The sequence below is a fragment of the Dendropsophus ebraccatus genome, chromosome 4 (genome assembly GCF_027789765.1).
Source record: "Dendropsophus ebraccatus isolate aDenEbr1 chromosome 4, aDenEbr1.pat, whole genome shotgun sequence".
Taxonomy (NCBI): domain Eukaryota; kingdom Metazoa; phylum Chordata; class Amphibia; order Anura; family Hylidae; genus Dendropsophus; species Dendropsophus ebraccatus.
Window position 1 is genome coordinate 95214965 of NC_091457.1, and position 17154 is coordinate 95232118.

The 17154-nt window shown below is 43.9% G+C and overlaps 1 protein-coding gene across 1 annotated transcript in view; it reads left to right on the forward strand.

Moving 5' to 3' along the window:
• LOC138788439 (zinc finger CCHC domain-containing protein 14-like) overlaps window positions 1-5624 on the forward strand; it is a 47237-nt gene extending 41613 nt beyond the window's left edge. Inside the window, exons 12-13 of the mRNA XM_069966297.1 lie at window positions 1786-3216; window positions 4629-5624. Coding sequence (XP_069822398.1) covers window positions 1786-3216; window positions 4629-4684 — 1487 coding nt within the window. The 3' untranslated portion in view covers window positions 4685-5624. The remainder of the gene's footprint in view (window positions 1-1785; window positions 3217-4628) is intronic.
• Window positions 5625-17154: the final 11530 nt, after the last annotated feature.

Below are 17154 nucleotides of genomic sequence, written 5' to 3' on the forward strand. Positions count from 1 at the left end.
TTGTTGTCAGCCTATAGTGTATTCTCTATCAACTGACTGTATCCTTATAATCGGCTATTTAAGGGTATGTGCACACTGAGGAAAATACGAGGAGCACTAGTGGCGGATTCCACCGCTTGTTCCCGCACGCTCCCGCTTCCCTCTCCGCCTGTGCCATAGACTCCGTTCTCTGTTCAGGCAGATTCCGCCCTCCGCCCAAAGAATAGACAAGTTCATTCTTTCAGCGGATTGCGGAATCTGCCTGACAAGTGAATACAGTCTGTGATTCCTGTGAGTCATGGAGAGGCTAGTTGTAATTTTCTGATGATGCGTACAGAGAGCATACAAACCTTCCCCATGCCACTATTTTAAGTCAAGTATCTCAAATGCTAAGAACTGCAGAGCATTTACTTTATCTATTAGACAGTCCCACTTATTCTGATTTAGCATTTTTACTGCTTTTATAGGTTAGTTTAAAGTACAGGTTTAAAGGGGTATTCCGGGGAAAATCAGTAATTTAGCAATTGAAAGGGTTAACCAAGGTTACTTACCTTTCCTTTATTGGCCTATTGGCCCCCGAAGGAGATCTCCGGTCCGGTCACGTGATGGTCCAGCCTGCGACTCCCCGATCCTCTTCTCCTTTCGGTCCGGTGACGTCACTATACCCGCCAGGCGTCCGCACTCCTTCTCATTAGCAGTAGAGCAATGAACCCTGACTGACTTGGTAGTGTGTAGCCAATCAGGGTTTAGTGCTCTGCGTCCCCTGGTCCTGCTGTAAATTATCAGGGTTTGTGGGGGCTCAGTGCTGGTCACCAGTTACATGGGCCGGCGCCAGCGCTACAACAGGGCAATGTGAGGGGTCCCTGCGGGGTCTGGCATCCAACCCCCCCCCCCCCCCCCCCCCCAACAACAGACTTGTGCTGCATGTCAACTGCAAGGACAAATCTGCTTCCTCATATTAAAGATACTAGAAAAGCCTTGGGGAGGACTAGAAATCAACATATTGTCTGATAAACAGACAGCTCCAGGATTTTTGCACCTGCCCTCAAGTTTAGAAATAGGCCCACTGTCATATCTAGGGGATGGGAGCTACTGCACATGCATGTATATATACGAGCTCCCAAGCCGCGCTGTGCTCCTCATGCACGAAGTAGGGGAGACGCGGCTCACGTGTGTTCTGAGCAACCCAGGTCAGGAAACAGTGGCAACCAGATGTAAAGAAGCAAAAGCAGGTTAAGAAACATATATGCAGAAATACTTATTGTGGCAAGGTTGATCATTAGAGACCATGTTTGTAAAGCGGGGAAAGCCCTTTAAAGAGGTGCTCCCATCTCAACTAATATAGTTAAATGTGTTGGACACATTAAGTTAAATATTTTTGCATTTCCACTCATTTAGCAAACTTAGGGTGGTATTACACGGAACAATTATCGTTCGAAAAATAGTTAAATGGTTCGGATTTAAACGATAATCATTTCGTGTAATAGCAGGCAACGATTAAACGACCAACGAGAAATCGTTGATCGTTTAATAGGATCCGGACCTATTTTTATCGTTTGATCGTTCGCTCATCGTTCGGTGGAATAAGAATTCACAGCTGAAACGTACGCAATAGCGACGACTAAACGACCGCAAGAACGATCATAAATAACGATCATCGTTTCGTGTACTTGGGCGAACGATTTCGGGTTGTTTGCCTTAGCGGTCGTTTAAGATCGTTTATCGTTAACCGTTAGTCGTCGGAAAATTGCTTGGTGTAATAGTACCCTTAGTCTCCTTCTCCTGATAACCCTTATTGTTTTGTAGGTCTTGGAAGGCACTTGGACTGCACAGAGAAAGACAAGTCTGTTTTGCTGGTGAATCACTTTACATCAAGTTCAGTTCGCCCTACAGCTCAGGTTTTACCAGTGCAAAATGATAGTGGTTCCAGCCCTTCAAGCCATCATCCAGTATCACTTCAGATAATAGCCGGGGGCTCCTCTCACATTGCTCCCCTTCACCTCATGAACACTTTGCACAAATCAGATCGGGGTGGCACAGAGATTAAAATCCTTCAGCCGTCTCCACACTCCGTTTTGTCTTCAGAAGATAAGAGTAAAGTTTTATCTGGATCCAGAAGTGGCATGAAAATAGAGAAGAGCTTTGGGAATCTGCTCCTGGATGTTAAAGCTTCATCCAGCCCATTGCAGCCTGGTCAGGTACTTCCCATAATCCCTGACAGCAGCTCCATGCAGCAGACTGTAAACTTTGGTGTCCGGGCTAAAGTTGGAAATACTTTGTCTGGGGAGAGAACGGTAAAACCAGCTCAACAGCCAGCCCTAATGGTGGAAAGCAATGCCCCCACCACCATGCCATCCACTTCAGTCTTCCACGTTACCCGCACACCAGTGAAGCTTCTTGTATCGTCATCGGATTCTTCTGTGGTTGGACAGATAACTTGCACCAGTGTCTCTCCTGCAATAATAAACCCCAGAAGTGTTCTGTATACAGCCAATACCAAAGTTGCCTTTTCTGCTTTGAGTGGCATGCCTGTAGCCCAAATGCCTGGCAACTTCTGTGCAAACAGCATCGCCACTTCCAGCAACCATGCCTCAACGTCATATAGTAATGTGACAAACCTGCCAAGCTGTCCTGTCCCCAGCTCGAGCCCATCAGTTTCCTCCACATCTGATAACAGCCACTACAGTGGCAGTGGCAATGCACCAACCATGAACATTCAAATTTCCAATCAGACTCCCAGCCACCACCATGTTCACCACCACCATCATCAGCAGCAGCAGCCACCACAGGCGGGGTGCACAGTCTGCAGTTCCTGCGGCTGCAGTGGCAGTTGTGGGTCTGGTGGAGTCACTGTCAATTATGGCAACTATTTCCAGCATCAGTTTTCAACTCCCTCAGTGTTTCCTTTCTCTTTTATGCCATTCAGCCCAGTGTGCAATAACGGATACATTAACACCCAGCAATACAACAACAGTGGTTCATTTCCTGTAGTGCACACACCATACAATAACAGCTTGAATCCGGACTCTATGCTAACAGGGCAGCCAGGCTTTTCCTTGCCTCCAATGCAGAACTTTATAACAGGCACAGCAGGTGTGTACCAGCCCCAGGGCATGATGGGAACCATTAATGGCACAACACACAAAAAGACTGGGAACATTTCATGCTATAACTGTGGTGTCAGTGGCCACCGCGCTCAGGACTGTAAGCAGCCGTCAATGGATTTTAATCAGCAAGGTAACGTGTTCTCAGCCACAGATTTATGTTCAGTGAATTTCATTATATTTGTCTAGGATTATATGTGTTCGTATATGTAGGGGGTTTTTCTATTTAAATTTGAATAACATAGCTTGTACATTTAATGCCTTTTAAACAAAACGTAACATAAAATCTTCCCTGCAGTGTATTACAAAGCTGAGTGCCCCTGCATGGAAACATCATGGAGCCACTCAATCTTTACCTCACCCTGCTCACAGCCCTTTAGTCTGTGCAATGTACAGGTCACCTGCCTGTAATGTAACTAGTGTTGTGTACATTGCATTGGCTGGAAGGGTGAGAAGCTTTTAAATTTCTGTCACAGAAATGTCTGTGACTATCCTGTTACTCTAAATGTAGCTTGTGGATCCCATTCAAATGAAAAGAACCCATGTGTGAATCTACCTGAAGAGCCCTGCTGTTATTCACTAAACCAAATACTCCCAGATGGAATCTTTTAAAGGGTTGTCTGGAACCATATTGATTGCCTAGCCTTAGGGTACGTTTACACAGACAGATTTATCTGTCAGATCTTTAAAGCCAAAGCCAGGAACAGACTATAAAACAGGTCATAAAGGAAAGACTGAGATTTCTTCTTTTTTTTTTTTTTTTTTCAAATCCATTCCTGGCTTTGGCTTCAAAAATCTGTCAGATAAATCTCTGTGTGTAAATGCACCATAAAAGGGCTGATTGCTGTGACCATGGACGTGTAGTGCACCGTTACAGTGGTGGCGGTGGAGGAGCAGAAAGTTAAAAAAAATAAAAGTCAACTTTTTACCTGGAAAACCTCTTGAAGGTCTCCCAGAGCATAGTGCCTCTTCTTTTGTTCAGATAGTTAGGAATGACTTGCAATACTAGGTCTGCTACCTGCTAGGTCACTACCAGAAGTATGATATTGTGCATGGTAAAGAACAAAGGCAGATATGGTGTCTGCTGGCGCCTGTCTAATTCAGTCAGCCAATCAGCAGAGATGCTGGCATTCAGACTTTCATTGATCTGATATTTATGGCCATCAGTAGTGTAGTCCCAGTAACCCTATATAAAACAGCCATAGATGCAATACAATTTTGAATAATTTGACATTAGCTATGATTATATTTATGTCTCCAGGGTTGAGAGTGGTGTAGTGATAATTCCTTTTGTATACACTGGAAAATTCAGTGTTACATAGGGAGGCTGTCCTCTAACCAAGGTTAAGCTTGCACTTCATTATTTACTGTAATGGAGTAATTTGAAGTGATCCTTTGCTTCAATAACCTTCTTAATCATTGATACCTGTCTCTGATAAAGGAATCTTGTACATTAGAAAAGTGAATAGTGAGTCAGTTGTCTGTGCACATGTGACAGTTTATTTTCTATATTCTTGTTAGTAATGTTTATTTTTATTTATCCAGGAACTTTCCGTCTTAAGTTTGCTCCACCATCAGACGGCCTAGACTCTGCCGATTAACCATCTGGACCTTGGTCTCCTCACCCTGCGTCCCCCAACTAAAGGTGCTTTAGTTTTACCCAGGCTGAAGTGAAACACGTTCAGGGCCTATGTTTCTGTATTGCCAAATTTTGCTTCAAGAATATCATTACTCTTAATGGCGACCATGATGACCTTGGCCTGTGTGAACCTTACAATTTATAGGACATTTAATTAAGAAAACAGTTTCATTGGTGAAGAACTGTTTTTTTTTAATAAGTTTTTTTTTCCAAACGCTATCTAAAACATTTAGGGCAGCTACAATAAACATCAAGGTAAGGTCTAAGAGGTAACAGTGCTGAGACTTGTGTCTTTTCACCTGCGTTACATGACATGAGCGCTCGCCAGGAAGTAATCACTGGGATTCTTCTAGATTGCACTAGGGTAGGACTATCCAATTTTTCTGTTTGTAAATTTTACTGGGATAAAAGAAATGTTGGACGGCCTATTAAAAGACTAAATTCTTTTGTCCTCTTCCTCTGGCAGTAAACCCCATTATACTTTATCTATGAGGAATTTTGCACTTTAATTTTTTTAAATCTCTTATTGGATCTGTGTTACAAATAAGGATGCCTCTGAGAGTGCGCCATCCTCAAAAAGAAGAAAAACATATGAGTGATAACCTAAAAGAAGACTTCCTGCTTGCTATTGAGTTACTGCAAGCACCAGGGCCTGGGACCCTAAACCTGACAGTATTATCTGTGCCGAGGACTCGTATCCAAGGGCTATAGCTTCTCTAAAGTGTAAACACTACGTCTAAACCATCATTAGATTCATGTGACGTTCTCTGGTCTTGAAAGCTGAGGCTGCTGGTGGTCCTTTCCAGACAGGTGTTGATCTGACTATAGGTTTTATTTAATTATTTTTTTAAACCTATCTTGAAGACATTCACTGCAAGACAGTTCTGTGTTAATAACCGTAAAGTATTGATGCAGCCGACAGGAGGAACGTCATTTAGCACTAAATCCTTGACCGCTGCAGTGACGCCAGGAACAGGCTCTGAGTGCCTGAAAAACCAAAGATTCAAGTGATGTTTAGAGGAGACTCACAATGCTTTTCATGATTGTCTCCTACTTGGAATCTCAAATGCTTGTGACGTACTAGACTCCGAGAGTCCTAAAGCCCCACTACAAGAGTCTTTCTACATTGTCACAAGGTTCTTTTCTACTGTGGGTTTATGCAGTGACAACACTACAGAAAAGTCTGAATGTTCATCACCCTATCCCTAATGCCTGTAGTGAGGATCAAATTGTACTTTCATTGTGTTTTGAACGTCTCTTGAGATTCAGGTACACGGCTGTGTTATACATCTGTGCTGTATGGGTCCATAGTGCAGTACCAATCTTTTAGCTTGCATATGGCATTGTGCCATAGATATTGTTTATAGCAGAGCACACAGCACCATATGGCAGCACACAAAGTACCTACAGTTCTGAGCTGTGATTGGTTGGTATGGGCAGTGTACACCTGTGTCTTTTGTACAGTCTGATAAATCTGGGCCTTTGTGTGCCACCGTCTAGGCTCTGTCCTCATGTCACTGCTGTGTTCAAAGAACCTTATGCACTAAAGTGACTGCACCAAGTGAATCCAGGACTAACATGTATCTTTGGTCTTAAGGGTACAAACACACACAGCAGATACGCAGCAGATTTGATACTGTGATCAGTTATTTAGATCTAATCTGCTGCGTATCGCAGCATTAAATACGCAGCGTATAAGCCGTGTGTGTTTGTACCCTAAATGTTGGCCAAGATTTATCAAGCTCCTTGAAGCCCACACTGTCTGGTTTTCTTAGCAAACAGTCACAGCTCAGGTTTCATTTTACCAGACCTTGTTCAGATATGATACCTGAGCTATGGGGAAAGTCAGACAGTGTGCGCATCAGGCAGCTTGACAAATATGGACCATTGTTTTATCATCTAAATATAATGTTGAGTAAACTTACAAAGACTTAACCCTCTTTGTGTTACCTGATATTGTATTGTATTGTATTCACATTCAGGCATTTACTGGCATCACACATAAATGTCTGAACAGTGCGTGCAGGACTGCTGTGCATTGTTTTTTCTTCTTTGTTCTTCATCAGACATGCCTGAACTACCACAATGCACCACAGCAAGGAATTGTTGATTGATTTTAATTGTAGATTATGATCTAGATATACATGGTATAATAATATTTAGAAGTCATGCTGCACTTTAAAGCCGGTTCTAGAATGTCATCTGTTCATGTTGATCGTGACGTAAAATTGTAAATCTGCTGTTATGACAGAACAAGGCATTATGGGTTAATATGTAGTAATATATTGTCCAGGCCCTCAGCATAGAGCAATATACAACTGTTACACCTTTCTTTCTACTGTAAAAAGCAAGAAAAGAACTTACATCAAAGGATATTACATCAAAATGGATGATTACATCTACAGCCTGACTTCTAAAAAGACACTAAGCCTTAATATATTGTAATAAATGGCACACACATCACCGGACAGTGTATAAAGAGTCTCTGGTTTTAGATGTTTACCCCCTTCCCTTTTTTTTTAATGTTATAGAAAATCTGCATTGGCCTTTTTACATGGCCTGCTCGTGCGCTGAAAGCCAAACTTATCTTTTCTTAAGAAAAAAGTTGTCTAAACTTGAATTGTATTTAATGACATAGGAATAATAATGTAAATATGTCTATTTTTAAGAAGAAAGTGATGCCTTTTACTTCCATTTGATGTTTTAATGGCCAGCGCACAAAAATATACAAAAAATGCAAACAGATGAAAATTTCTCAGTCATGTGCTTTGTGTTTCATACTGTCCCTGACGGGAATGTGTGGCGTCCACTGCCTTTGTCTCGTGCTCTACAAGATTAGGAGGACATCCATCTCTTCTGTTACATTTCTAAGGCATTTAGTTGTTTTTTTTTAATCATATTTGCACCTTGATATTTATCCTGTTGATGGAATCAAATGTCAGTCATTCAGACGTTGATTCTGCTGACACTTGGCCACATTATTGGCCCGTGTGTGTGGAGGAAAGTGAAAGCACTTGTGTCAGTATTTGGAATACATTCTGCTTTGCTTTAGCACTTTTTTTTTTTTTTAACCCTGATCATGAAACTGGAGCTCCAGTTGTACAGGTATATTTGTAATAGGAAGAAAATATTTAATTACAAAGAAGCTGAATGTAAATGGCTTTCTTATGCACATGGTTATATTATCAGGGTTGTCTCACCAAGGGGAACCCTATCAATATTGGAGCTTCTATAGTGATCAGCTCATCCATGTAATTCATGGTCAAACAGAGAACCACTCTCTGTGAAGACCATAAACCCTAGGGCATGTAAACAGGGATGCTTGTTATGCTGCGTTTACACGGAACGATTATTGTTCGAATTTTCGCAATAACGATCGCATTTGAGTGATAATTGTTCTGCGTAAACACAGCAAAACGATCAAGCGACGATCGCAGCAACGATTTTTCTTCCGAATTTTCAAACAATTTTTCTAACTATTTATTCGTCTAAACGCTGATCGTTATAAAAACCAAATTGCTGCTTCAAAATCATTAAACGAATGGGCAAATTATTGCTTCTTGTAAACGCAGCATAGTACAGATCCATAATATGGTGTTCATAGATTGTGCCTCCAATTCCAAACAAATGCATACCGAGGATTTTTCTCACAAATTTACATGGAATCCTTGAAGATAAAAATCATGGCATGTTTCCCCAGATGCCATATTCTGGTAGTATGGGATGCATTGCATGTGGAGTACAGTGCAGCAGAGGTAGCCTTACAGAAAAGCCCCTTGTGATTCCTGCCCTCTAATATCAAACTCTATGTACTTCTGTATCGGGTGCAGACATAGCTGTGTGCAGGACTCCTGTGGTCTGTCCGACATGCTCAGAAGTAGAGTTGAATGATTCGCTAATCTAAATGAAGCAAAGGGCTACGTTTGATCAGCGCTTCACTCATCAAGTTGGCTGGCTGTCGGCACTGCTCTGCTCCCTGCTGCTCCACCCTGGGTGACAGGGAAAAGCTGGATCCAATCTTGGGAAACTGGGAGAAGTTTCCCAGTATTGGATCCAGCTTCCCCGGAATCCTGGGAGGGGTGGCTGGGAGTGGAGCAGTGCCGACATCCAGCCAACTTGATGAGCGGATTGCTGATCAAACATAGCCCTTCTCTTCATTTAGATGAGCAATTAGCTTATCTCTACTCAGGAGTCCTGATTTATCAAAATGTGTAAAATAGAAACCAGTGTAAACTGTTCATAGCCATTACCAAACACATCTCGGCCTTTTATTCTACCAAAGGGGTGATTGGTTGCTGTTGGCAATTCATACCAGTTTCTCTTTTACATGCTTTATAATTCTTGCCCAATGTTGCCATATAAACAGGCAACCGCATTAGTATTTGCTTCTTTCTTTACTGTACTAAAAGTGTTTCTTCATGTGGGAAAAAAAAGACTTATTGAATAAAGACCAACTGTATACAGTGATTAACATCCCCTCATGTTCACAGCGTGTACCCTTTTTATTTCCTTTAAATGAATAAGCACAGGTACAGTGGGCATGGAGCATTAAAAAAAGTTAAAAAAAAAAAAAAAAAAAAAAACCTAGCCGCTTTTTAAAACACAATTTTGTTTTGAGCCATTCTAGCTAAAATGGAGTGATTTCCTACAGTATTACAAGGCATGCATGTTCCACCTGTACATATTTCATGCTCTCAAATGAACTGTACCTTGTGCATTTGGTTATTGGATTTTTTTTATGTTTATTATACTTTGTTAAGAATTATAACTGTACATTTTTAGAATGACGTTTTTATCTAAGTACTGATGATAAAATATGGTTTATACAGAAATGCACAAAAAAGTGAATAAAATAAAAATGTTTCCTTTTTTTTACAGGGAGTCTATGTTTAATTTTTATTATTGTGTTCTGACAGTTGGCTACCAAAGTCACGTAACACTCAGTAGATTGAGTAGTACAGGTATTCACTTGTAAAGCTGGCGAAGGGATTACATGTAGATTTATAAAGTAGTCCACCCTATTGGTTATTGTAATAGTTTTTTTTTTTATATTTAATCTATTTTATTTTATATTTAAAAAATCATGATTACAACAAGTTCTGTACACAGGGAGTTCCACAGATCTACATAAAATGGAGACAATCCTTTCATCACACAATCCAACGAATACAAAATACCCCTTCATCCCCCCTCCCCCGCCACCCACTTTGGCCACACACAGGCGTAGGGAAAAAAAAAGGAAAAGGAAAAAAAGCAGTGCTATATTCAATCCTAATATCTGCCCCTCTATTCTCCCCTCTGACCCTGATACCATCTCAGACATTGTTCCCATTCCTCCAAGCACGGGGGCTGGGGAGAGATCCATTTTCTCATAATCAATAACTTCGCACAGAACGTCATTTTTAACAAGCCTTTTCTTTGACTACCAGATGTCCTACTAGGCAACCTTGACGTGTCACCCAAAATGAACAAGCAAAAATCTTCCTCTAAAGACAGCCCCAGGTCCCGGTTAATCCTCTGCAACACCCCAAACCAATAAGGCTTGAGCTTTACACACGACCACAGCATATGACTGAAGTCCCCCGCTTTTTCTTTACAACGCGGGCACAGATCGTCAGGCCTTCTTTTGATTTTAAACATAAAGGCGGGGGTATAGTAGAGCCTATGTACAATATAGAACTGGATCAGCTGGTGATTTGCCGATGGCGCTATTCTCCTAATATTATGGTAGACAGCCCCCCAGTTCACCCTCTCCCCCACCTCCTTTTCCCACGCCCTCCGGCTCCCGAATTCCAGATCCCGTTCTAAAAGAAAACACAATATCGAGACACCTTTGGATCTATTGCCTAGTCCTCTCATTTTATCTAATGTTAAACTAGCTTTCAATCTATACTCCACCTTTCTCAGATCCTGTCTCAAAGCACTAGTTAAGAGCAGGTAATCAAACCAACGGGAGTCACTCAGGGCAAACTCGTTTTTTACCTGGCTCCATGCTTTTATTCTGCCCATGACTACCACGTCTGATACCAATTTCAAATCGTGGCCGAGGGTTTCAAATAGTACCCCAACCCTCCCCACCTCCCCCAAGCTACGATGGTCCCATAGAGGTGAAAAGCTCAAAAAGCCCTTCAGGTCTAAGCGGCTGATGATCTCACGCCATGTTCTAACTAGGGCATCCACCATAGTCCACTCTTCTCTAGATCTACCCTCCAAGATACCTGAGTCAAGGATCTGGAAAATATCTAACTGACCATCTATTGCCCCCTGCCAGAGCCGAGAGAAGAAAGGATTGTTCCTCCAATCCAGGAGCCAAAAAGCCTGAGAGGCCAAAAAAAATATTTCCATTGAAGGGAGGCCCAGCCCTCCTTTATCCTTAGAAACTGTCAGGAACTCTAGCTTAATGCGACACATCAAAAAGTTCCATATATTTTTGATCCTCTTAAAGACCTTTTGGCCTACCCAGAATGGGGCGGCCCCAAATATATATAGGAACTTAGGGAGGCATACTGTCTTCAACAGGACCAGCCTATCAGCTCTAGAGAGGGGAAGACTGTACCAAACCCTCACCTTTTCCTCTGTCTCCTTTATCAAGGCAGTAAGGTTAAGATCACAAAAGGCCGTAATACTCCTGGCAACCCATACCCCAAGATATCTAAAAGATTCGCCTCTCCCCAGGACTTGAAGCTGTGGAAAGGATAGGTCCCCTTCGACACCCACCTGCATCAACACTGACTTTTTCCAGTTTATTGCTTGGCCCGAGTACTGTCCCACCTTTTGTATCAGATCAATAACTTTGGGAATAGCTATAACAGGGTCCCGGAGAAACAAGAGCATGTCGTCCGCATACAAAGACACCCTATCCGCCTCACCCTTCGCCCCGAAACCTACTATGTCCTGATCCCGACTGCTAAGACAGGCTACTGGTTCTATTCCAAGGGCAAAGAGCAAGGGGGAAAGGGGACAACCTTCCCTGGTCTCACGACCCAGCCGGAAAACGTCTGAGTGGAGACCATTCACCGTGACTGCAGCCCTTGCGTCACTGTACAAGAGTTTCACCATTTCCACATACTCCTTCCCCAGGCCAAACCGCTCCATTACTGCCCAGAGATACTCCCACTCCACCCTGTCGAAGGCCTTGACCGCGTCCAACGACAGGATGGAGTGGGGGCCCCCCCAGACAGCTGTATATTCTCGTATAACCTCCTGAGGTTAGATTTTATCTGACGCCCCGGGATGAACCCAGTCTGGTCCTCCCCAATCAGGCCTCCCACTATCTTACTCAATCTGCCGGCCAGCACTCCAGCAAAAAGCTTAACATCCGCATTTATTAAGGATATCGGCCTGTAGGACTCTTACTCAAGGGGGTCTTTACCTTCTTTTAATATCAGGATAATTTCTGCTTCTCCCATAGAAGTGGGGAGCATTCCCCCAGAGACCGAGCCCTGCAGGACTTGCAGGAGTGCTGGAAGCAAAACCTTTTGATGCCTTTTATATATCTGAAACGGGATGCCATCCTGTCCCGGCGTGGAACCCCCGGGGGTCCTCGCCAAGGCACCCTCCAACTCCTCCAATGTAATAGGGGCCCCAAGCGTCTCCCTTTGCTCATTCGTAATTACGGGCAGGGCGGCACCATACAGCAGTCCCTCCAAGAACCTATCTTGTTTCCTACCGCTGGAACTATATGTCTCCTCAAAGAATTCTCTAAAGGCCTCCAAGATCTCCCCCGGAGAGTTGACAACTGAACCTCCAGGCAGCCGGAGAGCATGGACTTCCCTTCCCCCCTTCTGATTTTGAAGTCCCTTATTAGGGGTACCTGACTCGAAGTAATTTTTCTTCGCTATAAAACCCAGTTGCGCCCTGGCTTTCTCCATCAGATACCTATCCAACTCTGCCTCACCTTTGGCTAACTCTTGCTGTGCAACTGGTGACTGATCCCCTCTGAATTTCTCATCTAGTGACTTTAAATTTTCTTTTAACTCCAACTCTTTCTTTCTAAACTGTGCTTTCTTTCCCTGTATAGTGCCAAAATACTTCCCTCTTATTACGGACTTAAAAGCGTCCCAAACTATATTTAACGGTGCGCTACCCACATTAACCCTCCAAATTTCTTCTAATTCTTTATCTGATACAAGTGAAACATCTATTAAATCCAACCACTGTGCATTCAACTTAAATGTGCGCCTAGGCCTGCATCCCTGCATGTCAAGGACCACCAACAATGGGCCATGATCCGATAGACAGTGAGGCAGATATTTTATATTGTGAACCCATCTAATCATTTCAGCGTTAACCAAGCCCATGTCTATTCTAGATTGCGTACTACTAGATTTATTCCAACAGGAAAACCCCTTGATCCCCGGATTTCTCTCCCTCCATAGATCAATCAGGCCCAACTCCCAAAAAAGAATAGGGAGGGGGGACCGACCAACCCCGCGAGCAGGAGGAGTGATCCGTACTCGGTCAGCATGTTCACAAACGACCGCATTCAGGTCCCCTGATATCAAAAGCGGACAACCACTAAATTTGCTACTGAATGAAAATACTAATTCAAGGACCTCTGGCCTGAAGGGGGGGGGGGGATATATATAAAAGCCAAGACACACTCTAAACCCTCAACCAAACAGTGTAGACACACCAATCTCCCCTCCTTATCCAAGAATTGATCCAACAGCCTCCATTTGATCTTATTATGGACCAATACTGACACCCCCCTAGAGTAGTTGGAAAAGGTCGCATGAAATTGAGACCCCCACCAAGGCCTATGAAGTTTGGTCACTGTTTCGCTCACTAAATGTGTCTCCAGAAGGGAGACTATACAGGGCTGATAATTCTTTATAATATTCATGATAGCCAGCCTCTTACTTTTCTCCCCCACCTCCCTAATGTTCCAGGTCAGAATACGAAGCATATCCTTCTACTAAGTAAAAAGGAGAAAAACAGGAAAGGAAAGAAAAAAGAAAAAAAGGGGAAAATACCGTGCGAGACCTCCCCCACCCCTTACCAACAAAAAATGAAAACATCCAAATATACACAAAAATACCCAATATCCCTCCCTCCCCTTACCCCCACCTCCCCGACGACCCGTGAAATATCTCGGGTTTCTATACCTGAGTAGTGAACCTAGCTACCTCTAACACCTTTAGGCTATCATATACCCTTTTGCTCTAGCCATGTGTGGACCTCGGCTGGAGAGGAGAAGAACCAAGCCCTATCCTCATACTGTATTCTAAGCTTGGCGGGGAAGATAAGGGAGTACTTAATATTCTTTTGCTGCAATCTCTTAACTTGAACAAACTCTGCTCTTTTCTTTTGAGTTTCATGAGCATAATCGGGAAAGAGATATACTCTATTACCGTTGAACTTAATCTCTCCAACCTCTCTAGCCTTCCTAAGCACCCTCTCCTTGTCCTGAAAGGAGAGAAATTTAAGGAGAAACGTACGTGGATAACCTCCAGGTGGGGGGGGGTTTAGCGGGGACCCTATGCGCCCGTTCAATCCCATATTTCACGGTACCCCCTATTGGACCTACTACAGAGCCCAACCACTCTGACATGAACTCCACAGCGCTCCTGCCTTCCACCCCTACAGGTAGACCAACTATTCTAATGTTGTTTCTCCTCGATCGATCTTCAAGATCAACCACTTTCTTACGTAACGTCTCATTGTCCCTCACCAGACCCTGCACCTCCCCCTGCAGTAATAGAGCTGTTACATTTGTCTATAGCAGCAAGGACATCTATCAACCAAGGGGGCGGGTTGTCACCACCTCCAGCTCCTCCTGCCACCTTTTCAGTGGCGCTCTCTACCCTACTTTTACCCAACTCCTTGCTTCTATCTGTAGTTGGAGAGTTAAACATTTTGTCAATTTTGCCAAGACTTTTCCTATTGTCCTGCTTGGGGCTGCTATTTTTATTAGCTTTTTTAGAGGCCATCTTGGCTAGCGACACCCCTCTATCTCTTAACACCACAAGCAAAACCACCAGGCAGGCCAAGCCCTAAAAGTACATAAACGAACACTTGATACACAGATAGAAGCCCAAGCTACTGGGCTGCCGGGCAGCAGGTCTTCTAATAGACTGATAGGAAGCGACAAGCCTCCCAGCAATGAATACACCAGTTGGTAGGTATGAAGTTGCCAGCAGTCACCACTTAAGGGCAGTTCAAGAAGAAGAGACAATAGTTCGTATAATTTGAGACACAGTCAGCTCCACCTTTTGACACCCAGTTGCAGGCTAAGCAATGATCCCCTCCAAACCACAGGGCATCCAACAGGTAATAGTGCTGTTATACCAGGAGGGATTCCAGAGGACAGGGTTAGTGGTGTTAACAACCGTCAATCAGCAAGAGGGTATCGCAGTGTAAGTGGAGACACAGTCTTTACTATAGTTACCATCCCCAACTGGTGGACAGCATCAGGTGCAGGCAGCTTAGCGAAGCGGGGACTTTCCAATATTCTTCCAAGCAGTTGGTGCCGTTAGTAAGGCACGGCAGATATTAGTAGCAGCGGAGATTCAATCCCGGAGAGTCCAATCCAGCTTATTCCTGTCTAGAGCAGATGGTGTCTGTAGAATAATAAATGCAATTAAACAGCACTTACTTATAGGAGTATGTTAACTCCCCTCTAACCGCCATTCATGCGGTGCGTTCTCCTCCAATGTGTGGAATCGCTGGGGGCCTTCTGAGAGCCCGGGCGGGGTACAGGATAGTCACACCCCTGACACACTCTCACTGTGTCACGTGAAGCATTACCGTTCCCCCCCCCCCCCCATCCGCCACATATTGGGCCAACAGGACACTTTGCCATGGGATTCCCCACTCTGATACAAGCTGCTAAATTAGACGTGGAGGCACTGCCACTGCCCCCACAATACGAAGTACAAAGAAGGGGGTACACCAGTCACTTTTTCTAAAGGAGAATAAAAGACCCGCTGCCACCGGGTCCCATCACAGCTGTGACATCCAGCGGCGTTACAAAAGAATGTTCCATAGGAGAGGCCCTGCCACCCGGCCTCTCCAAACCTCGGCAAGTTCAAGCAGGCAGTAAAGAGCTGGGGAGGGTGTTACCACCCAGACGACAGCTTACCACAAGGGTGCTTCAGGATCAGACCGGCGTTCAACAGCATGAGACTCCAGCCCAGACCCGCTCTCACCAGGACTCGGCATCGAATGGTGCACAGCATGACTCTTTCACCGGCCCTTTAAGCTGCTCTCCCACGTGGCCAAAGACGCCTGCTGTAGGTTCAGAGCGCTCAGCTCTCCTCGCGACAACAGCTCCACGTAATCCACAGTTCTCGTCTCCCGCGGGCCCAGCGTCCCGCGAGACTCAGAATGCAGATGCCAGACGCCCCCCCGGGCAGAACGCCACATCAAGCCCCCGATCAGCACCGGCTTCCGGCCTCCATACACGGCATGACGCCGGTCAGCACATGGCCCGGATTCCCGAGGTAGGCTTCGGCGAGGCGTGTACTAGCTCTGCCTCATACTCCGCCCCCTTCCCTGTGTGACTGGTTATTGTAATAGTTGCTGGGGGCAGCACAGAGAATATCACAGAATCCTTGGTTTACATAACCACCAAGCAATGAAGAGAAGGAAAATACAGCTCTTAAAATGGTTTTGTCTAACATCTCTCGAACGTACCCAACATGTCCTGCATTACAAGAGTTACAGACTATACAAAAAAAAAATATTGGATAAAGTGGGATAGCAATTTAAGCAATGCTGGATGCTTCTGCAGCAGTATTTTTTTTTTACATCAAAGTTCTCCTTTAAGGCCCAAATAGGTTTGGTCACTAAGGGGTTAGGTTTAAAAAAAAAAAAAAAAAGTATTACCCTCACACACACAAAATACAAAGTATAACCCCTCCAGACTGGAGATATATCACATCCGCCCGCCAACCCGCCCCCCTGACTGCAGATATATTGTCATTGTCACCCCCACCCAAACCCAGAGTTTTTAAGCCACTAATCATCTAATCTACTATAATCTAATCTGACAATTCTTCAGGTCCATATTATTACAGCTATACAATTTATTTATCTTTTATTTAATTTTACAACTTAAAAAAGGTATACTTTTTTTAATTAAATGTGCTTTAAAATTGCTCTGACAAGGGCAGGGCAAAGCATGAGTTATCAGCATAGTGTGCACATTTCCCTCCCCTGTACCTACTACTCAATTACTTCTATATAATTGTTTAGTGTCTTAGTTGTTTGCAGGGGCGTAGCTAGGATATATATATATATATATATATATATATATATATTAGGCTCTGTAATGTGGCTAAAAAATTTAATCTCTTGTGGCCAGAGGCAGTCATAAGAGTGACTGTCAGGGCAGAGAGCCAATGGCTGCTTGCTCTGTCAGTCCTCTGTATTTTACTATAAGGGCCCATTAGGCGCCCTATTGGTTTAATACATAGGTGCAGGAGCAGA